This window comes from Oryzias latipes, chromosome 11 (genome assembly GCF_002234675.1).
Source record: "Oryzias latipes chromosome 11, ASM223467v1".
Classification (NCBI taxonomy): domain Eukaryota; kingdom Metazoa; phylum Chordata; class Actinopteri; order Beloniformes; family Adrianichthyidae; genus Oryzias; species Oryzias latipes.
The window spans coordinates 22,208,461-22,231,319 of record NC_019869.2 but is presented as its reverse complement, the minus strand read 5'-3'; the positions used below and the strand labels follow the sequence as shown (position 1 = coordinate 22,231,319).

The following is a 22,859-nucleotide window of genomic DNA, read 5'->3' as shown; positions in this document are numbered from 1 at the left end:
CTCCATTAATAACAAAATTTCTTTACTTAAATTAATACAATGCAAAGTAAAAATGATAAATCTTACAAATGTTGGGCATCTTGAACACAGCTGGAGTGGAAGAGGACAGACTCGAGAATCCTCCGTCTTCAATTGCTTTTGCATCTTGAGACATTTTCGTCTTTCCAAAATAAGAGGCTTTAGTTTTTAGTGCAGCTTCTAGATTTAAATAAAAACAAAAACAATTAAGTAAAAAAAAAAACAAAGTTAAGCACATAAAGTTTATAGTCTTAAAAGTGTATAAGAGTATAATTTTAAAACAATAATTTTTATTAAAGTTACATTAATTAGAAGTGATTTGTTCTGAAACCCATATCTGTAAAAGCTGCAACTTTTCAAAGTAAAGCTTTCAAAGGAGGAATTAGATTTCAGAAAGTATATAGTTACACAGAACACAAAACTTGAGGGAGTTTTGGACAGAGTTCAAATCATCTTCCAACTCATGCTAAAATAAAATATATAGTTAGACTCCTTTTACCTGAAATTACTGCTCAAGTCAGAAACATTTGCTCCAATTGAAAAGAGAAAATTAAAGTTGGTCCAACTCACTTTCCTGCTCAGCAACACTGATGGGAAGCTGGATGAATCCTCGATTCACCTCCTCCTTATTTTGTACTATTTTTAGGGCTACAGAAATGCAGAAACGAGGTTGAACATCAAATTATGAACAAATTATGAATATTTCCAAATCAGTTGCATTGTTACCTTCACTAAATGAAGCGTTGCAAATGAATTTATGCAGCTCCGGAACCAGGCACACACACTTGGAAAAACGCAGAGAGGCGGATAAGCTTCATGGAATATTAATTATAAGGATACAGGTAAGAAATGAACAGACCTGTGCATCCACCCTTTGCTCGTGCTCCTGATTTGACAGTTTCAGAACAACCGCTTTTAAAATATCCAGCTTCATTTTCGGCAGCAGCTCCTCATCAAACCAGAACTTCTGCAGATACTCTGGGTATTCTCTCTCCTTCAAAATATACACATCCTACTTTGTAAAACTTTGCAAATGCTAGGGTTAAAGGAGTTGAGGACATTTGAAATTAGGGTCGCACCAAGTATCTGAGCTGGTGATCAGGGCTGATCATGTGGTGGCAGATGTCACGGAGGGGGACCTTCTCCTTACAGCAATCGCACAGGAAGAGGGTCCTTAGGCCAATTCCCTGACACTCCCATATGCAACTCTTGCCTTAAAGATAAGAGTTAGGGGTATTATTTACTCTGACAAAAGTGACAATAATTTGGGGTAAATTAGATGGACTCACTCACCAATGACCGCAGCAGAGTTATGCAAACCCGCTTTCAAATAAGATGGCAGATTACTAGATGTACAAGCTTTTCCCCCTGTAAAGAAATATATATACTTTTTTTTTTTTTTACTTAAAAAAAAAAGTGTAGGAAAATAAAATAAAAACTATACGAACCAACGAAAAGACTTTTGGACAATGCTTCTTTTCCTGTAGCTCCCGCAAAGGGTCCTTGTTCCTGCTGCCTCTGTTCTTTGACAGGTTGGAGCTTTGGTGTGAAAACTTGGTCTACTGTTAATTTCTTTGTTTCATGTATATTTACTTTTGGAGCTTCAACAAACAGACCTAAAAAAGAGATGGGAGTTTTGAAAAGCTCTATAGTTAAGGTTCTGTGCAGAAACGATTGATTTTTAGAGAAAATATTGGATAGGAGAGAAAAAAAAACATGGTTAAGTCCATTCCAATAGTAAAACCATTGAAAGGTTTTTTTTTGTACATTTATCTTTTGTTTAAAGAAAGTACCACTTTCCTACTTCCTGTAAATGTTTGAAACCAAATGAAAAATGAACCGGCCTTTGTTGTTTTCATGATTAAACCCAGTTCACGAAGAAAGTAAACTTACTTGTTTTAAAGATGAACTAGTATTTAAGAGATGCCGTCTTTCGACCTCAATTTCAGTTTTACTCAGGGGACAGCAACGTCTGAGCCCCTACATCTGTATTTGTAACTTTAAGCTGGTCATAAAAAGGTCCAAGACGTTTTATTTCAGTTCGTCTTTCTAGGTTAGCCCCTGAAGGTGATTTACGTTTGGCTCCAAAAAAACAAAAAAAAACACAAACAAACAAAGTGGACATAAATGAAAGAGAACAGGAGCTAAACAGTTCCATTTACCATAGCTCCTAACAGTAGGAGTGGGTGCAATTTGAGGCAAAACTTCTGCATCCTGCTCCAACTCTGCCAGCTGGGAGGTTTCTGAAAAGGAGCAGACAAGGTATATCGAAATGATCATTTCAAGTTTAATCAGTCTTTGTAGAAATCTTTAAGGAGGGTAAAATGATACCTGTTGCGTCTTCAGCTTGAACAGGTGATGGGATGGTCTCTGGATCACTTTGATTTAAAATCACATTTGAATGAATCTCATCTGAACTCTGGCATCTGCTGAATATACCTGCCTGGAACTCGATTTCTCTATCAACAGTTTTTCCTTAAATAAAGAAAATCAAAACAATTTTTTTTTATCTCCGTTTATTTGTAAATTATTGGCAATTTGAGCTCTAACCTGCTATCTGGTCGTCTTCTAACTGATGCAGACTTCCACTGTTAAGATCTGGGGCGTCATGATCAGAAGCTCCTGTTGTCTCGCTCTGTGGAGCTTGCACTGTAAAAAAAGCAACTTTGTTTTTGGATGACTTTTATCATAGTGAGGTCATTGCTTTAGAGAGCGAAGGAAACCACTGGACGTACCATCGTCTGAGCTTGAAACTTCACAGGGATCTGAAACTTCGTCTGCGTTGCAGACTGAAGAGGACGCGGCGTCTGCAGGGTCTTTTTTCCTCACCATAGCCTTCACCTTCTCTACAGCTATATGTAAAAAAACAGATGAAAACAAACAAATATATCAAATAGTTATAATAAAATTACAGAAAACATCAAACCTATTGTAATAGTACTGCCATTCAGCCATCTGATTTTTCCCGCTCATCTGGGGCCGGGTTGCTGGGGCAGTTTGGGGTATTAAAGATGCTCAGACTCTTTTCACCCTGTCCACTTCCTCCAGCTCCTCTGGGGGAATCACGAGGCAATCACGGGCCAGTTGAGAGACGTAGTCTGTGGCATCTTGGGCCTTTATCCGGCTCTCTGCCCAATGGGACATACCTTGAACACCTCCACAAGGAGGTGCCAGGGGGGCATCTGAAACAGATGCCCGAACCACCTCATCTGGCCTGAAAGTGGAGGAGCAGCGGCTCTCCTCAGAGGTCTCTCTAGGGGACAGAGTTTGCGCAGCTACCCTTTCAGAAGAAACATTTCGGCTGCTTGTATCTGGACATCGTTTGTCCATTTTCCGTCACTTTCTCTAAAACTGACAGTGTTTGCATTTCTGGCTGGAGTTGAAACCCTCACCTTTAGGTCAACCCCAAAGCAAGACCTATGGAATACGCATTCCCACATCTGTTCTTTCCCCATGAAGAATTTTTATATTACTTTTACATTATCTTAAACTTAGATGTGGATTTTACCTAAACGCTTATGCTCATCGCAGATTCATTTTGACATGTTGTTGTGTACTACTGTGAGGTGTCAGCGGGACCCAGAATTCTGTATTGCTCTGATCGATTTGGTGAATGGAATTATTACTTGACTGTAATAAATAACAAAGAGGTAACGTTGGTATAGAAATCCGTTTATTCTTATCTCTCCGATTTTTTAACATGTATTGTAGGTTTAAAAGGATTTAATTACCTACACCCAACAGAGAACTTCAAAGAAGTCATCTTCATTCACAAAAAGATGTCTGCATCTTTGAGGAATTTATGACAAGAGACCTTGAGGAACTCTTCGTTGGCAACTTTTTAAAATTCCTACAATTCCAAGATACAAGCAGCAAGGGCTCGACTTCACCAAACATGTAAACTACTTCTTCACATTCTAGATTCAATGGACTTCAAATAAGTTGAAATGTGTTTGACCCACCATAAGCCCTTTACAGGGAATGGGTTTCATTTAGCTCAAGACCAGATTCAGTCAAACTAGTCCGTTTATACCCTTAGCAACTCAACTGGAAAGAAAACAGTTCCTACACCTGGCCAAAGAGCCAGCGCCTGGCGAGAACTCTTTTGACCAGGCCACCATTAACAAGACCTTCCATTCATTCTAAAAAGGCAAAGCATTACTTCCCTAGGGTGGTTCTACTCCCTCTTTTTAAAAAAAAGAGGAACCACCACCCTAGTCTACCAATCCAGTGGTAAGGTCCCTGGTAGCAACGTGTTTTTGCAGAGACAGGTTAGCCAAGACAACCCCACAGCATCCAGAAACTTGAGGTACTCTGGGCAGACTTCATCCACCCTCAGCACCATGCTGAAGAGCTTCTTCAAGGGCGATCAAGAGCTGAGAGTCGATATCAGGAGTCATGGCCTCGCTAAACTCCTTCCAAAAATTAGGTTTGTCCCTGTCAGGGCTGCAGCTTGCTTGAATCTAGAGCCCCGTAAGCCAAATAAGGCTGGGTACGACTCTATCAGCTTCAAGGCATCCGTCATTTCCAGTTTCTACCACCTGATTCACGGTTGCCACCACAGCAGGCAGTAGAGACCTTACGGCAACAGAGAAGACTCAATGTCCCCAGCTTCCCTCAGTTGGCAGATGTGGGAGTTAAAGAGCAAAAGGTGGAGCCCTCAGAAACTCCCAACAAATCCTCACAGTACATTCATTCATTCATTCATTTTCTTGACCGTTTTTCCCTTTCGGGGTCACAGGGCTGCCGGAGCCTATCCCGGCCACTTGTGGGCGAAGGCAGGGGACACCCTGGACAGGTCGCCAGTCTGTCGCAGGGTAGAATGTCCGCAATCACACACCCATTCACTCTCACACCTAGGGACAATTTAGAGTTGCCAATTAACCTATGAAGCATGTTTTTGGACGGTGGGAGGAAGCCGGAGATCCCGGAGAGAACCCACGCATACACGGGGAGAACATGCAAACTCCACACAGAAAAGTCCCCCGTCAATGTAGTTTTTCACATCCCCCAGCCGGGACTTGAATCGGAGGCCTTCTTGCTGTGAGGCAAGAGCGCTAACCACTGCGCCACCGTGCAGCCTCCTCACAGTACATTTGCCAAGTATTTTCAGCCCTGCTGCCCCACCAGTGAATCCACCTCACCACCAGCTAGTGCAGTGTTTTTCCAACCAGTGTGCCGCGGCACGCTAGTGAGCCGTGGGAGATGGTCAGGTGTGCCGTGAGAAATTGCCCTCATTAACTGATCTAAAAACATTTACCATCTCCAGGATATCAGCTCTTTGTTCATCCAAACAGGCCCTGATAAAACACTGAGAAGTTAGGAATATGAAAGATCGTAAAATACTTTTTCTTTGCGTTTATTCGATTCTATTAAAGACATTTTGATAAGAATGATAGTACCGCGATTTAGCTGCAACTAAGCCGTTTTCTGAAAAGTCCCGCCCCTTTAACTGTCTCCGCCAATCATTCTTGAAGGCTTAATCACATGTCATCAGTCTGACCAATCAGAAGTGGTTAAAGTCTTCACTTCCTTGTTCGGATTCTGCAAATAAATTCTCTCAGTTCCAACAAAAACACCAGCTAAAGCTCGTCTTTAGCGGTGCAGCTTTCCACAGAATACGGTATCAGACCGTGGAACAAGTGAACAAAACAATGAAGCTCAGAGAAGCGATCTTCGGCCGTTTTTGCACTAAATCTCCCATGATGCATTGGGTTAAAGTGCCAGGGTCTCGGCGCACAATGAGTCTCTCCTCTTAACGTCTTGAAGCAACAACGAACACACAAACAGTTTTTAGATCTTTTAACTTAACTTTTATTACATCTTTTAAAAAACACAGCTGCAACTTCCAGCTTTTTCTGCCACAATTATTACAAAAATGCATGAGAGATTGGAGAGGGGCTGTAGATCAAAAAAGACTATGAGTTTCTCCTTTTTATTTTTTTGGATGCTGGTGTGCCGCGGGATTTTTGTCAAGGTTAAAGTGTGCCGTGGCTCAAAAAAGGTTAAAAAACACTGAGCTAGTGTTGTACCTCTGCCACTCTTTACTCAACTGTCTGAGACACACTGCTGAAGCAGAGATCAAATGATAACAAGGTCTACCTCCTGCCAAGGATCGTGGGGCTGAAGAACACCCTAGTGTTTGAACATAGTGCTCATTATTGACAAAAAGTCTGTTAAAGAGCCCTGGTCATTGGGTACTCACCTGCCAGCCCCAACACAGACCCAATGACACCAATCTAGGTGACGCAATTCAATCCCGATGTTGCCAACTCATTAGGAGGTTCTGTACTGAAACATGTTTTGAGTTTTCAGTAAGATTTAATAGAATCCATTTACCTTTGTTATCTGGAAGACAACCTAAATCTTGGTATACTTCCTCTGTCACTTTCAGCTTCTAAAAGGATAAATAAAAATATAGGTAAACCTACAAATTAAGGTCAATTTTAGCAACTCATACTAGCTCCACCCTGACATTACTGAGTACCATCGCAACGTTTCAACAGTCAATTTAAAAGGTTTTTATAGTTTCAAGTTTTGTAACAAATAATGATGTTGATAATTTTACATAATAGATTGTTCACCTTTAAATGAAGACACTACATAAAATACAATTAATGAGATTTTCTTTATTTAAAATTGACCATAGTGCAGCTTACCTGAACACTCCGAGAGTGGGGCAAGTCCCTCTCGATTTTTGCCAAGAGAGCCACTGTATGGTTCAACTTACTCTCCAACTCTGAATGCTTTGCCGTCCATTCAGGGTACTTTCTTTTCTAGAAAAAAAGCGCACATCATAAAACAGCACATTACTGCTTTTCATCTTAACACACTGCCACAAGACTGTGCAATAACTTACCACATAGTTATACTGGTGGTTAATGCTGACCAAATGGTGAGAACCAGACAAGTTCAGTTTTACCGAACAAAGCATACAGTAGACCTGCTGCTTTCCGTCCCATGACACAACAATCAGGTGATTTGTGCCTAGAAATGAAGGACAAAGTTAAATTGAATGAGAGAAGAGAAAAAAAAAAGAAAAAAAATCAAGGTATTCGATTTAAAACAAAAGTTTTTTTGTTTTTTTTTAAAGGAACTCCAAATATACTCACCAACTTTTACTTGGTTCCCACTTGCACTGGTCTTACTTGGAGATAAAGTCAATGGCTCTTTGTGAAGGTTCTTATGTCTAGATCTGGCAGACAACCCTGAGTTTGGGTGGCTCCTCTCATCAGCATTTGGTACACTGTCTGCATTTTCCTCAACAGATTTTGTCCTGTGTGCAGTTCTAACACAAGGGTCCGGTTTCCTGTGCTTTTCTGACGTGGCTGGTATTTTAGAGGACACCTTGTTTTGATCCATAACTGATTGTTTGACTGCAGTGTTGGAAGGAGAGCTTTTTTTGCATGTTACTTCCCTCCCTGAGGAATCTGCATGAGGAGAATGTGCAACTTTTAATGGAAATGCTCCTCCCTTGGAGGCAGACGCACTTCTTTCCAGGGGGCTAGTTGCAGTCGCAAATTTGGAAGAAGTTTTGGAGATGGCTGCTGCAGAAGAAGCTGGTGGTAATTTGGTTGGAGTCATTTTCGGTTTAGATGAAGCCCTGTCAGGTTCAGTGGTTGTGGTTTGAGAACCATTGATCGGGCTGTTACTTCTTGTAAACACAGAAACTGTGCTTGCACTTGAGTGTGTGTTTAGATCTGATGCATCTTCACCACATTCCATTTGGGCTTCATTAGTTCTGGAGATGGTTTGTGTCCCCATAGAGACTGTGGCTTCATCACAGTCTTCTGCACTGTCAATTTCTATAACAACCTTTAAAACAAAATAGACATTTTATTTTGAGAAGATTAATTTCTCAGAAGGGGGGAGAGAAAAAAACCACAATACTTATGAATATCTATCAACTTTGCCAGCAGTGAAATTCTGAAGTAAACATCTGTAGTTCAGCCAACTATAAACCCAAATCCTTTTCCATAAGATGTAAATACTGACTTACATTGTTTTGTGTCGAGGTCTGAGGATAAGGTGAGCCTTCAATACAGAGTGGATCTGAAGTTATGGGTGGGTTACTATAGTCCAAACCAAGGCCGAGCAGCGTCTCCAATGCTGAGGAGGCGAAGAACGAAGCCCGAAACATCTTTAGCCAAATGTAAAAAACACTAAATTATGGAAGAGTTCAAGATCTGTCTTTACCTGACTGGAAGCTTTGTTTTGAGAGGTCACCAAAAATTTTTTCATCCGTATAAAAAACCTGAAATCAGAAGATAAACCGTTTTTTTTACCGTGACAGCATTCTTGTCTTGAGCTGAATACTTTCAGATTCTTTAAGGGGTTTGGATTCTAGTACTGTCAAGCTAACTACCAAGTGTACAGTGTTGAATTTGTAATGGTAATTTTCTAATTGTTCTCAGTATTTCAGTATTTTTTTAGTATTGAGATAGGATAAAGATACTTTATTGATCTCAGCTTGGAAAATTCGGTTGTTGTAGCAACCGTGTACAGGCTTAATAACAAACAAACAATAAGTAACAATCAGGGAAGCAAACATCAAATGAGTTTATCTATGGAAAACGTTCTCTGGTTTTTCACTCACCTCCTGGACCATCTCCTGGTGGTCAAATCCATTCATGTGGTTGAAGATGTCCCTTTCTGAAACCCTGAGCTGGCAGCGCCCACAGAGGTAGATGGGTTTGTGTGTACCACAACGGCACTCTACAAGTTTGCTTGACACTGAAAAGTGTTCAGGAAAAAACGTTTCACCTTGACAAATGTTACTCTAGTGTTGTTCCGATGACTAATTTTGTGTAAAATCTTCTAAAAATAAAGTAAAAGACAAACCTTTATTTAAATCACCATCTATGGTTTTCTCCTTTTTGAGTTCACATTCAGGCATAACTGTGGACACTTCGCCATCAATGTTTGTGGTGAGTCTTGGTCTTTTAGAGCTTGTTTCTCCTCGCAAATCTTCATGACGGTTTTCTCCTTGAGATGGGCCTGAAAACTGACTTTTTCTTTTTTTCTCTTCAGTATTGCTCAGCCGTTTGTTCCTTTGGCTCTCTTCTGTTTTGATCTGGCCTCCGTCATTTCCGTCTGAACTCTTGTGGCTTTCTCCACCCTCTTTACTCGGCTCGTCAGTGGAAGGTACTTCTGTTTTCACCTTCACCGTCTGGTTGTCTGCTTTCTCCGTCTTTGGGCACATTTTGATGGACATCTGTGGATCTGTTTCCAGTTGTTCTTTGTTGCCTTCAACTTTCTCCTTCTTAATCTGGACCGCTCCAGGCTCGACAGTGTCCTTGTCGTTTCTCACAGTGCTCTGGTCAAAGACTTTTTGAGTATTCCTGGGAACTAAAATAAAAAGATGAATTACTAAACAGCTGGTTGCCATGCAGTTGGCTTTCAGTTATAAAACAGTTGGTCTGAAGACAGTCAGTTTTTTGATGTACAACATGCACAAGAAAACAGTTTACACCCGTACTTCATAAATTAAAATGTTTCACTAAGGGGAGTTGATATTAAGTGTCATTTTAATGCAATGCAATACATCCCGGTGACTATTTGACTGCAGAACAAAAGTATGTCAAATGTTTTGCTGCACATGTGGAAAACATTGAAGACTTTATATTAATAATTTAATGGCACTCATGCACAGCTAACTCCTTCTGGCATCAGCACTTGAGCCCCTTAGGTTAATGACTTGCAGTAGGACCGTAGATTGTTATCCAAAATAACCTTACCCAGCTTCATCCTTGCACTGATCAGTGGTTCAAGACTTCCTTTTCCTTCCTTCCTCTTTGCAGAGGCCAAGATCTGAGTCGCTGAAATGATACAGCCAATAAGTTTTCGTGACAACAGTTTTGGTAAAAAAAAAAAAAAAAATGCACAAACGACTCACCTTTTTGATAGGAACACGGCTCAATGATGGGCCTATCCAGACAAATTTCCTTAAAAAAAAAAAGATTTTTTTTTAAAGTAGTAAATATTGATGTAAAGTTACATAAACAGCCAAAAGATGCAACAATGATGAGGATTGTGACGAATGTGTGCATTGTGATAATGTGGATTCTCATTGTGTGGAATGTAACACCTGGACACAGGATAGGTGGTGAACAGAGCCTGCCTGTTTCGCCAAATCCAACAATGTTTCTGCATCAACAGTACTGGAGTTCAGTGAGCCGGGGTGAAAGGCATTCTAAAAATCATTTAAAAGCATAATTAAATATACCTTCAAGTAGCATACAAAATTATTATTCTTTCTATAACCTCATATTTTTTTATCCCTAAGCATTCAGTAATACCTATTGGTTTAATACCAAAAGGTTATTTTTCGATTTCATACACATTTGAAACAGAAAAAACATGAAATACTGCAAGAACTGTATATCAATTTGTAGAATAACTATTTCCAATTAAAAAATGTCAAATCACAAACATTAAAAACAATCTTTGAAAAAAAAGGGTAAATGTGAATGTATGTTATGAACAATGTGTCAGTATAGCCCCTTCTAAACTAGATCTTTTTTTTATAATGGTCACTAAATGTGGCTATTATGTTCAGGTTTAAAAGGGGTTGAAATACTGACCAGAAAGAGCATCACGTGTTCCCAGCTGAACACGTGAACTGGATATTCATTCTGCGTCAGTTTCCTTTTACAGAGCAAACACAGAGGGTTCTTTTGAACAGACTCCCAGTCACTGGACAAGGCATTGTAAACTACCAAAAACTGCATGCCTGCGAAAACAAAACCATGAAGACACATAGCAGCATGGCTCAGTGAGAATCAGTGGTGCACCTACTTAAAGAAAAGGACAACTCACCAAGCAGAGGAAACTTCTCATTTTGTTGGAGTTTGCTAAAGGTTTGCTTTTTTGGAACTAAATCATAAAGAATAACAAAAAGAAACCCCACAAATGTGTTAAATCGAAGTTCAAATAAATGAAAACACAAAAAATAAAAACGGACTAACCTTCACACTTTAAAGGCATGTGATACACTTGAAGTCTGTTCATCACTGCAGTTCAAGAAAAAAATAATGCATTAATGAACAAATTTATGGCAGAGGGTAATAATGACAATCCTACCGTGTCTGTAGTCTGTAGGTATGAGCTTACAAAACATTTCATATGACAGATCAAAAACCTGCAAAAAAGAGAATATTTTCACAACGTAGACGTTGAGTATTTATTTGTAGAGTCATAGTTGACACATCAATTTGCGTTTACCTTCAAAATAACATCTGTGCCTTCTCCTTCCTCCTCTCTTGCCATCAACCTCAGTGGGCTTTCGTCCAGGCTGTCCTGCCAGCCAAAAGGCAGCCGCCAAGGATTCAGGTACAGCTAAAGTTCAAAGCAAAGTCAACACAGGACAAGTGTAATTAATCAATGAAAAGATTTCTCCAACCAGATCGATTTGAGGCAAGTTGTTAAATCAAATCATACCAGACCATTAAAAAATGATTTCAAAATGAAATTAATCAATATTGGAAAGTCCACCTCCTTGGATTGAGTGATGGTAAGTTTGTTTCACTATAACCTAAAATTTAGCAGAGACATGTGACCATACAGTGTGGTAGAATGTTCTATTATTGTACTGTTTTTATTATTTTTATGTGGAAAAACAACAGTGGGCTGAACTTCATCAATCTAAATAGGAATGGATTTGCTATTAATTCTTGTTTACTTGTTTGTTTGCACACATATTTAAATTTTAACTTTAAATATCTGGCAAGTACTGTAGACGTGCAGAAAATTGAAATGATTCCCATTTTAACTAATTGGTCCAGACTCTAAACTGTTTTCGGAAAAACCTGAAGGCCCTGGAACAGACGTGCGAACTACAACTGAGTGTTAGGGCCACCAAAAGAATAAAATAAAAAATTAAAGTAAAAAACTAAAATCGCGAGTTTTATAGTAGTACATTTACGAGAAAAACTTGTAAATTCAAGAGAGAGAAAACTCGTGAATTTAGGTGATTAAAGTGGAGGTGAGCATACAGAGCAGCAGCAGGTGAACGCCGCGCAGCTGCAGAGCAAACAGACTAAACCTAATTGAACAGGCTAGCTGAATGTCTATTGATAACGTTAGAAAAGTTTGGAAGCTCGTTTGCTTGATTTACGATTTATTAATGTTTTATCCATTGATGGGTGGTTTGCAGGATCTCTGCAGCCGGTTGATGAAGACATCGGTGTAACTGCAGCTGTCCACTTGAATCCTTTCTTCCTCCACCAAAGACAAGATCTCTACGTCTGTGTGAGGAGGAGCACTTTCTGGCATTTTCAACCTTCTAAGGCGAAGAGACTATTTTCATTCATCTTTGTTGTTTTATGCTGAAACGGGATGTTTCAGCTGGAGAAAGGGGCGTATGTAACTGTTTACACATTGGTGTTCTGCGCATAACAGTTTCATGACAAAATTAGACAAATGGACTTCTGGGTATGTGAATGAAAAATAAAATAAAGCACCAGTCCTCTACACCCAAACGTGTCTCTGAGCTCCTTATTTTACATAAAAAAAATAAAAATAAAATAAAAACACTGCTTTGACGACACCGAACCCCGGCTACACCAACTATCTGATTTTGAGTCGTCAAAAGGTTCAGAATTTCTTTGTCTTTGAAACCTAATCGGAAATAAAGCTCCCCAAAATGCTCCACATCTTCGTCTTCCAGCTAGGCTCCGACTCCAACGTTGGAGTTTTTTTCCTCGTCAATGACCTTTTCTCTCTGAAATTTATGAGATTTTTTCTCATAAATTTATAACTTAAGATCTCGTAGTTTAACAGTTATGACGTTTTTTCTCGTAAATTTACGACGTAAAAGTCGTAATTTAAAAAAGAAAAAGTTTTTAAACCGTAATTTAAAAAAATAAGTTTGCAAACTGGCCCTAAAACTGTCGTAGCGAACAGCTCAACCACTTTCAACAAAAAAAAAAAAAAAAAATTATAATAATAATTACTCTTAGTACCTGGTTGATTTTGCAAAGGTACTATTGAACGTAGTTAGAGGATAAATTATTTTATGCCCAAAACGTTACTTTTCTGGGGATTTGGCTCGTAAGTGAGTGGTTTAAGTTTATGTTAATTGAAGAAAAGAAAACTGCAAATTTGTAAAATGATAGTATAGATTGAAATCCTGCTGCTTGCACTGAGCTGCAACAGCAAAAGAACCTCCAACATCTTTTTAGACATTCCAGTAAACCCAAAAAAAATAATCAAATAAACATAATTTAGATCACAACTGACCAGTGTGTTGATGAGGTGCCTTTTGGATTCAAAGTGGATGCTTAGATGGGACTGAAGGAAAGACTCCTGACAAGCAAAGCACAGTGAAAACGGTTCGGCCTCGACCTGTGAGCAGATGCAGGTCACCACCAAAGATGTTCCTAAAACAGAAGAATAAAAAAATGATTCTTGTTTGACTTCCGAACTCACAAAAACCCTTGTGAAAGTGAGAGGGAAATCTTACCAACAGTTGGCTGATTTCGCTTCAAGCGATCACAGACATAGGTGAAAAGGGCCAGGTACACTTTCGCTGGAATAACGTAAATTTAAAATAAAACAGAAATTATAGAAAGATCAAAACAACCTTTATGGCATCTGAAAAATTTAACAGGGTTTCAATATTGATTGGCCTTAAATGGCCTTTTCTTCCTGTAGCCCTTGGTCATGTGAGCAAACTTGGGCAAACGTTCAAACCGTCATTAGTTGGCAAGTTTTTTATTAGAAAAAGCTGAACAGATCAAGTATTCCACAAAGCTTTAAAAAAAAAAAAAAAAAAAAAAAAAAAAAAAAAAAAAAAAAAAAAAAAAAAAATCGATAAAGGGTTTAAAATAAATAAATAAATTTTAAAAAATTTAAAAAGTGGAATGTTTTTGTTATTATATACAAGAAGGGATGGAAGTAAGTGGTTACGTCAGCCATGTCCAGTCTTTATCCTCAATTCGTCTGCCTTACTTTCACTTCTTACTTTCACACTTTCACTTCTCAGTGAAAGTAAGAAAAAGATTTTCTTCAACACATTGACATAGTTGATTTTGGTTCAATTTGAACGATCCGATTCAAGCCAATACATAGACTGAAAACCGATCCAGGACACATTTAGCCAAAACCTCAACCAGTGTGACAGTTTAAACTGGATACTAGGGGTGTAACAATACGCTAAAATCTCGGTTTGGTGCATTCCGGTTCGGTACTGCTGTTTAACAAATCTGCCTGATATGAACTGCTATTTTATTGTTATGTATTGTTTGTTTGTTTTTTGCTGCCGGACACCTGAATTTCTCCCTTGGGAGATTAAAGTTTTTATCTGTCTATTTTCTGTATTTTTTGGTACATAAAACTCAGAAAAGTCAGAAAAAAATTACTAACAAAATGCATTTATTGGTTTAACAAACCATAAATAAAATTGACCTATGTAGGTGATCTGCTTTATAAAATAAGAAAAACCATTAGCGGCCAAGAACCAAAAACTTTGGATAATTAACACTGGCCTGGAAAATAAACATTTTAACTAGCAGATCTTTTTTTTTTTTTTGTAGAACCGATTGTTACAGTCTGGTGATGCCGTTTTAAGTTCATCAACAAAGTAGATGTGTTAATGCAAATATGCTCTCTTTATGTAACAATGTCAACACACAGCATTCGACTTATCCAATTGTCTGTTTCCTTCATGGATGCTGACAACAAAGCCGAAGTGTTCCCTCACAGGAGAGTGTAAGGAGATGGGGGGGGTCCCTCATCTCTGGCCTTGTGTCTGCAGTGGCCATATGTTAAAAAGCTTACTGTCTGGCACCTAATAGTGTCTTGGAGAATTACTTCCGCCTTGGCGTAAAGTTAATACAATGGCGACCTGGGGGGTCAGCCCTGCCTATGGCCAAAAAGGCTACGTTCACACTGCAGGGCTTAATGCTCAATTCGGATTTTTTGAAAAAATCCGAATTGTTTGCTAGACCGTTCACATTTCCAAGTAAATCCGAACTTTTGTGATCTCCAGTGTGACCGTGACACGACCCAAACGAGACCCGCATGCGCAGAAGCCAGAAGAATACTCAACGGTGAACGACGTCACTTGTTTGCGGAGCAGATGTCAACAACAGTGTTGTCAAAAGCGGAGCTCTTTTTGTAATATTAAATTTATTTTCACGAAGGAGCAGCACAATTACAATCTTCTCATTTTAAGAAGGCAATGGAGTCGGGATCGTCTGTACCCACTGTTGTGGAATAGGAATGTGTATGTGTTGGGGCCGCGCGCCCGCATGTGTGTGTGTGTGCAAGCGCGTGCCGCGATAGAGAATAAGGGGGGGGCAGTGTGGGCGCGCATTCATGTTGTGTGTTACGGAGGACGGTAATAAAAGAAGGTTTCCCCCAAAATAAATGCTATGGACTCTTTATTAACCTGTTCTGGAGAATCTAAGGATCAGAACAGAGAGGAGGAGGAGGATCGCCTCGGGTCCCCTGCGCTTCTGAGCACGGTGACGGTCGGAAGGGGAGAAAGAAAAAAAAGTTATAGCTGTAAGTAAAGGTTCAACACCACGCTCTGCCATTTATCTGGAAAATTTTTCAAAAACCGCCCAGTTGCAATAAGAGCCCTGGAGTTTGGCTTGAAAAGAGCGATCAGCCCAAATATTAATCCAATCGGGGATCTCGCTTCCCTTCCACTGACTGATCTCAGCAGCATCGTCCACCATGGTTGATGTTTACGTTCTCGTTCCCGCCTACTTCAACGCAAAATGATGACGTTTGTTGCGTGTCGACGTACAGTTCGGAATCAAGTCGCCTGGCCGGTCAGACGGCGGTCACAATTGAAAAGAACGGCTACAATTCGGAATCAGGACGGCAAACCCACGGGGCCTGGGTCGCAATTGAAAAGATCGGATCTGTGTCATTCAGACTGTCATGAAAAGATCGGAATTGGGCCGCTTAGGGGCAAAAAATTCGGAATTGGGTCGTTTCAGCCTGCAGTGTGAACGTAGCCTAAGACTCATGGGAAGTGTGAAATCTTATGTGTTGAATCCTTCACCATCACTGAGAGAGCTATGAAGAGAAGCGAGGTTCATGTCGTTACGCTGTCCGTGTTGTCATAATAGGTTGGTGGTGACAACCTGAGCTGCAGACGTGCAACACCTAATGTAAAGCCACACTCTTGATTTTTCTCAAAGATATGAATCAGCAGCACCAGGGGACCACACATGCTTTTTCTAATGTGTTATCACTTAAGGCATGAAAAAAAACATTTTCTTCTTTGTCTAGAAATTTGTCATTTAAAAAAAGTAAAATAAAAAGATGTAGCAGTACCTTTTTGGCAAAAACCAAATCCTCTTTGAGCTGTTGAGAGAAAATCTATTTACTTAATATACATAGAAAACAAAACACAAAAATGACTAAGAGGAATGAGAGATATCCTACCTTTACCAAAATATTTAGTCAGCATCTGGTAAAGGCAACAACGAACACTTTATTGTAGGACTTTTATAACAATTTTTATTGTTTTTTGCCTTTTTTTTTTAAAGACTTCTTGTAAAAATCTAAAATCCATCTTTACCTTCATATGTTTCCCGTTTGACAGGTGGCCAAGAAACTGTTTCATAAGAAAAACATCGCTGCAGGTCTGTCAAAATAAAGAAAAAGAAAAAATTGTTGCAAAAGGTTATGCCTATTGTAGTGCTAATAGAATTGAAACAAAAAGCTCAACTGATGCTTTATTTCAAATGATTACCTGGCAGCGAAGTTTGCATTTGACATTTTTTAATGATGGAGATTTGGCACTGGCAGTCTGACTCTCTGTAGAATAGAGACAGAAAAACATGTGGAAAAACTGGGCTTAGGTTGTACAGTTTAAGGATGTAAACATCAGTGTTTAAAACATGTAACAAACATGCTTCTGGCGGAAAAAAGGGTCAAGTATGCTAAAAAATAAAAAAAATTATAAAAAAACAACACCAAAAAAGTCATGGCACATGGTCATTTTTAATGACACTTTTAAAACGTCAATGTATGGGCAAATACTTTAAGGAATATGTTTGTGACCAACAGCTGTCCCAGTTATTAGTTAAGGCTATTAAAAAGTCACATGTCCAAACTTTGGAACGTTTTACAGACCGACAAGTGGCTGCTTCCTGTTGCCGTCATTTTGGTTCGCAAGAATATCTGTTCTTCTTGGCTGGAAATCTAAAGGAAAAACAGATTAAATTACATAAAGGAAATTTCATTTCATATTATGAAACTTAAATGACTTAAGTTACACAACTATAAACCACAACTGTTTAGATTTGTGTTAAATATTTAGTTTCTTTAATAATTTAATGTGGAATAATGCTGAATCATGTCTTTTTACATTTACCGTACATTAGATCTATGCTTCTGATTCCTAGGATTTTATTATGCTTCTTGGAGTATTTGAACTTAAAACCATAACAAAGTTAAATATCATTTTAGAACAGTAGAGACAGTTCAACTGCCAAATCCCTTTTTGATTGTTTTATTATTAACGAATGGAACATTCTTTGGCCGTGTGCCTGAAGACACTAATGTAAGCAAAGCCAGAGGCAGAACATTCAAGAACAAACATAAGATGGTGACATATAAAGCAAACTTTGTCCAAAAAAATATGTCCTTGTTTCAGTTTCTGAGAAACACCTTATTTTATTGAATTATAATTATATTTGAATGTTGAGGGATTTTCATGCAAAGAAGATGTCAAGTTAAAAGTTTGTACAAAAACTGTATATGGAGGTAAAATGCAGTGTTATTGTGTATCTGCAGATAAATTGAGGATTTATTTTAGTTTAACTCTCTGTTTTAGGCAAATTTGAAAAAGGCGACAATTATTAGTCAGGCGAATTTGAGAGCTACGAAAATAAACACGAAGAAATGTAAAAAAAAAAAAAAAAAAAAAAAAAAAAAAAAACTCCCACATAAAATGCCTACTACCTTTTAACATGTTGTAAAGCTTCAAGTTCTCACTTAAAGTGGCCATCACTGCAAAAAAGAAGAAGTTTGATTATAAAACATTCAAAAATTCCAAAACCAATATTGTGTTCATTGAATTGGTAGTTACCTTCAGAATATGGTTTAAATAAGAGTTTTTCAAAGAGTTCTTTGGGTAGGTCCAAAATCTGATTGATATAAACAAAAAACAAAGAAATAACTAAAAAAAAATTGACATCCCTTTTTAAAATGAACTAATAAACATGAATAAAAGTGTAATGACTTCCACATGGCACATGAAACAATGAAGATAAAGTACACTTTTGTGAAGAATATCCCAATATCATTTTGCAAATAAGAACCCATCTCTGGCAATATAAAGCCGTTTTTAAAATAAAGGCTGCCCCTCTAATGCTGCTACACACCAAACATCATTCATGCATCAAATTGGTGTCGGCCATCCTTAGCTTTGACCAGCATGAAAGTCTATAGATGCTTGACCAAAATTATGTTCGTAAACCTGGTGTTCCTAAAGTAGCTGTGTGTGGGAGGAGCTACAGTCAAACGTTTTTTTTTGCCTCATTAGTACAATGTGCAAGCCATGGATGATGTTTAGAGTGCCACTCTGATATTTCTATTATGAAGAGCTCTACAAAGGCTCAATACTACAGAATTGCACTGCGCCTGACGCTCAAAAAGCATTGCTTTTGTTGCTTGTGTTGAGAAAAAAAAAAAAAAAGAAAAATAGCTCACAAAAAGAATGGAGCCACAACCTGACTTCTCTTCAAAGGGTCTGTCCATTCAAGAATAAAACCGAAGATCTTAGAATCTCAAAAATAGTCTAACAAGTCAAAGTTGAGTTTAACATGTGGAAAAAGCTGATTTGACATCACAAATGAAAAAAACTTAGTCTGGTTTTCAAATCTTTTTGATCCAACCTCTTACCTGCAGCACTGATGTAGTATCCGCTTGTTTGAGCTTTGGAAAAAGAAACTCTTTCATATCCATGTTGGGGATCCAGGAAAGATTCTGATCATCTGGGTTTGTGTTGCTCTAGAAATATTACAGACATTTCATGATATCGTGCTCTTTAAAAAGTACTACATTTTTTACGAGTGTTTCACTCTTACCGAATAGTTACTGTAATGTTTGTCAGAAAAAATGTGATCCAAAATCTTATTAAGTGAACAGACTTTCTCACAAATGTGGCACAGGTAAAAAGAGCTGTGTCTTAGAGTACTAAAACACAGAGTCAGCATGGACAGGCCTGCAAAAATAGAAAATAAACAGAAATGTGGTCATTCAATTACACTGGAGGATGCCTAATCAAATCTACCCAAAAAAACGGAGAAAATATATGGATATTATAATCCGGTTTTGGTTGTAACATTAAGATTTTAGACAAAAAAAAAACATAAAAACAAGCGACCCAGTACATTTACACCACAATGTTTAACAATGTATAGCTTGTTGAAAACTCACCCACAACTGGTTTCGTCATTTTGTGTTTGAGATTTGGATCCACGAAAGCAATGCAGGGCAGAGTCCCTTTAGAAAAACAATCAAAAGGAAAAATCAAACTTACTTTGAAGGCCCATATTATTATATTAACTTTCACATTAATACAACTTAAATGTGCAAAAATATTTACCAATCGTCATGTAAATTTTAATTCAAAACGTAAAGATGTTGGTATGCTTAAAATAAAAAATGTTTAACCTACCGTTTTTATTAGCAAAACACAACTAATCTAGGTCATTAGCGCCGTGTAAACAGGGATTATTAGGAAAACCAAAGGACATTGATCCTCAAAGTCTGAAGTTTGCCACCCATGTCTTTAGATGTTGAATGTGACGAAAATCTAAACGAGAAGGCTTACCAGAGCTCTGAAATGGAGCTAGGGAAAAAAAAGGAGAAAGAGTTCTTTACATAAACTCTAAAGGTATTTTCACAAGAGATAAAGGTTATTGGTGTTTGAAAGTTAAATTACATTACTTCTTTAGTGTACAAAAAAGCAAAACAAAGTTAAATCCTTACTTTGTTGAAACAAGGCTCCCATTTCCTACAAAAACAACAAAAAACAGGTTGGTACCAGAGTTCTGCAGCAGAGACACCATCAGAATGGTGAATGTGTATGTGTGTTGTGGAGATTATAATCAAATATGTAGTACTGGAATTGAAGATTATTATCAAATATGTATAGTGGAAATCATAATCAGATATGTATTACTGCTTTGTAAATGTGTTGTAAACTTGAGCCTGACGAAGAGAAGGGAAGGTGAAAGAACGGTCAGCAGCAGCAGATCAAAAGTGAAGTGAAAGATGTTTAGAGCAGCCCTGTGCTAACCTTTATGCTTTGTCAAAAACAACTCCTTATTAGGTAAAGACAAATCTAAGAAGCTGAATGTGTAGGAAGTAGATCATGAACTGTGAAACAGGATACGAATGTTCAATAAAAAGACCCTGCAGAAGGAAGCAGCCAGAATTGACAGACTGTGATTAGAGGTTGTGAGCAGCTGTGTTGGGATCCTTCTGACTTCAAATCAGAACCCGGGGAAGTCCATTTGGACTTCAACAGTGTGTGTGTGTGACTAAAGTTCTTTGAGCCTTCTAAGAAGGTTGTAAAGTGCTATACAAGTACACACCATTTATAATGAGTCTATTCAATACAAACCATTGGCCTGTGTTTATCAAATTCAACAACAAGCAACTTTCCACATTGCATTGGAGACGCTTCCCTGATTACGTGATGGAAACCTTGCATGTGCCTCTGTTGCACATGTCTGTAATCTCAAGGCCTCTTGGAAAAATAGATCAGCAGGAACAAACAGCTGTTCAAGGAGGTGGTTGGGACGCAATGAGCTTAATGTGGGTCCTAAGACAAGACCCTTCACACTACTGTCCAACTAAAAAGCCACACGGGGACCCAAGTCTGGACCTCCCTATGCCAGTTTCCAGCCTGGATTCAAATACAAGCTTGTGTCTGGAAGGGCATACGGCGCAAAACTGCCAAACCACATGTGGCGCCCTATGACGGGGAAGGTCAAAAGGTGAACAGCATTTCTGTTTGGTGATACATTCCAGTTTTTGATTAGTTCAAAAGTTAAAAAAAAAAATTTTTATTAGTCTTTATAAAATGCTCATATATATTAAGTCTTTAATATAAGAAATCAGTGACAGCATAGTGTTTAAATTGCCATTAAAATCCAGAGCACTAGATAGTCTAGCAATATACTGTTTTTGTAATAGTTGGAGAGTAGGGAGGGAAACTGAACATCTGTGGCTCATCTCTCCCCATGGAGAATATTATTTACATGCTTCTGCTTTTAGAGGTAATGCTACTTTAAATATTCTACTCCATTTTCTGTACACAGTCATAGAAAATGTACTCTTGATCGGCGGCCTTTAAAGATTATGCTAATAGAGGTATTAAAGGGACACACGAACATGAAAATGGCGATCAATTTATTGGAGCCCACTTTTAAATAAAACAAAATGAATGTCAAAGGTAGATAAAATGTATGCTCACCTTTTTATGTTCAAAGGAAAACAAATGCTTCTTGAAAAGTGTTACTGTTGTAAACTTGGAACAGCATACCTGCAAAAAAACAAAAACAAAAAAAAACAGGTAGGGATGATATCTTGTCGGTTAGTTAATTACAGATTCTTAAACAACCACCTTGTCTTTCCTGTTCAACACCTAAGCAAGGAGAAAATCAAAGTTCCTGAGTTTGTCTTTCTGTGACTGGAGTAAATGACTAAGGAGAAAGTAAGCGGCTACCACCCGAGGAGTGAAGGCGCAAAGCTTTGACTGAGTTGGGTGGGTTCCCCCCCCCCCCAAGAAAATTTTGGAAATTAGGGTCCTTTATATGCAGGCATCTGGGGCATTATCTCAACCAATTTAAAAGCAGCAGAGAAGGGGGATTTAGTTCTTAACTTCTACCCCATTATCAATGCTGATAGCTATATTCCACCCCCCTGCCTTTGTTCCTGAAACTGCTCATCTACTAAACGACTTCCAAAACTAAGGGGGGCCCTGAAGGACTTTTGTTTGTAACATCAACATACTTGTTACATGGCGCCAATGAAGCATTAACTTTTTAAAATCACAAGTAAGTCGTCTCTCTTTTCTTTAGCACAGCAGCACAACATTTTACTGTGAAAAGCCCCCAATTTGACCCCAATTCAATGTTTGCCATTAAAAAAAAAGTTAACTTTTTTTTTACTTCATATTTCATGACTTTTCCTAATTTGACGGAGACAACTGATTAAGCATAAAATGTTCATGATGATATTTTTTTTCTATGTGCTAAACACATATTGCATACATTGATCTTCCTCTGGGGTCAATTTGTGTGTGACCTAACATTCCCACACCTTCAGGTGCAGAGTTGGGGATACAGGCTATTCCCACGATAAGTTTGATATTTCTTGTGTTGTGGGGATGTGGGAAACAACTTGACTTGTGAACTGCCAAAATGAGGAAGCTGCTGTAGGCTCCAAGAATATTCCTATTTCTACCTCATAGTACTTTCTATTATTCACCCTCTCCTGTCTTACTCCTGTAAACTGTTTTTTTTTTATATACATTTTTCTAGTTTGCACGCGAGCACAAGACACCAAAGTCAAATTCCCTGTACATGCACTGTACTTCGCCAAAAAGGCAGATTCTGATACGTCACAGAAAAGGACATAAGTAAATAAATATGTCCATAAGAGGAAAGGGGGTCACTAAAATCAACTAATTTATTTGGTTGATTTATTCTGTGAGTCATAAATGTGAAACGCAAATTAGAAATGATTTGGATGAAACTCTTTCAAGATCCGTCAACTCTAAAACTGAAAGTTTTACCTGATGGTGGTATAGTCACCAAAACCAATAAAGTACAAACTCGTGTGGTCATTAATGTCAGTTAATT

General features: G+C 38.3%; 1 protein-coding gene across 4 annotated transcripts in view; it reads right to left on the bottom strand.

The window, feature by feature from the left end:
• LOC101157957 overlaps positions 1 to 22,859 on the bottom strand; it is a 33,206-nt gene that overhangs the window by 2,222 nt on the left and 8,125 nt on the right. For all 4 annotated transcript variants that reach the window (XM_023960137.1, XM_023960138.1, XM_023960135.1 and 1 more), the window contains 42 exons: positions 21,470 to 21,538; positions 19,978 to 20,002; positions 19,820 to 19,837; positions 19,423 to 19,488; positions 19,071 to 19,207; positions 18,886 to 18,993; positions 18,071 to 18,128; positions 17,944 to 17,991; positions 17,113 to 17,181; positions 16,730 to 16,794; positions 16,556 to 16,621; positions 16,420 to 16,444; positions 16,309 to 16,338; positions 13,481 to 13,546; positions 13,258 to 13,397; positions 11,242 to 11,355; positions 11,101 to 11,158; positions 10,986 to 11,030; positions 10,837 to 10,893; positions 10,602 to 10,750; positions 10,106 to 10,210; positions 9,914 to 9,962; positions 9,756 to 9,836; positions 8,860 to 9,366; positions 8,615 to 8,751; positions 8,215 to 8,272; positions 8,018 to 8,127; positions 7,131 to 7,833; positions 6,878 to 7,005; positions 6,678 to 6,794; positions 6,358 to 6,415; positions 2,754 to 2,870; positions 2,569 to 2,667; positions 2,350 to 2,493; positions 2,181 to 2,261; positions 1,467 to 1,634; positions 1,312 to 1,386; positions 1,098 to 1,231; positions 878 to 1,012; positions 745 to 802; positions 589 to 666; positions 67 to 198 (listed from right to left, as the gene is read on the bottom strand). In XM_023960137.1, coding sequence (XP_023815905.1) covers positions 67 to 198; positions 589 to 666; positions 745 to 802; positions 878 to 1,012; positions 1,098 to 1,231; positions 1,312 to 1,386; positions 1,467 to 1,634; positions 2,181 to 2,261; positions 2,350 to 2,493; positions 2,569 to 2,667; positions 2,754 to 2,870; positions 6,358 to 6,415; positions 6,678 to 6,794; positions 6,878 to 7,005; positions 7,131 to 7,833; positions 8,018 to 8,127; positions 8,215 to 8,272; positions 8,615 to 8,751; positions 8,860 to 9,366; positions 9,756 to 9,836; positions 9,914 to 9,962; positions 10,106 to 10,210; positions 10,602 to 10,750; positions 10,837 to 10,893; positions 10,986 to 11,030; positions 11,101 to 11,158; positions 11,242 to 11,355; positions 13,258 to 13,397; positions 13,481 to 13,546; positions 16,309 to 16,338; positions 16,420 to 16,444; positions 16,556 to 16,621; positions 16,730 to 16,794; positions 17,113 to 17,181; positions 17,944 to 17,991; positions 18,071 to 18,128; positions 18,886 to 18,993; positions 19,071 to 19,207; positions 19,423 to 19,488; positions 19,820 to 19,837; positions 19,978 to 20,002; positions 21,470 to 21,538 — 4,687 coding nt within the window. The remainder of the gene's footprint in view (positions 1 to 66; positions 199 to 588; positions 667 to 744; positions 803 to 877; positions 1,013 to 1,097; positions 1,232 to 1,311; positions 1,387 to 1,466; positions 1,635 to 2,180; positions 2,262 to 2,349; positions 2,494 to 2,568; positions 2,668 to 2,753; positions 2,871 to 6,357; positions 6,416 to 6,677; positions 6,795 to 6,877; positions 7,006 to 7,130; positions 7,834 to 8,017; positions 8,128 to 8,214; positions 8,273 to 8,614; positions 8,752 to 8,859; positions 9,367 to 9,755; positions 9,837 to 9,913; positions 9,963 to 10,105; positions 10,211 to 10,601; positions 10,751 to 10,836; positions 10,894 to 10,985; positions 11,031 to 11,100; positions 11,159 to 11,241; positions 11,356 to 13,257; positions 13,398 to 13,480; positions 13,547 to 16,308; positions 16,339 to 16,419; positions 16,445 to 16,555; positions 16,622 to 16,729; positions 16,795 to 17,112; positions 17,182 to 17,943; positions 17,992 to 18,070; positions 18,129 to 18,885; positions 18,994 to 19,070; positions 19,208 to 19,422; positions 19,489 to 19,819; positions 19,838 to 19,977; positions 20,003 to 21,469; positions 21,539 to 22,859) is intronic.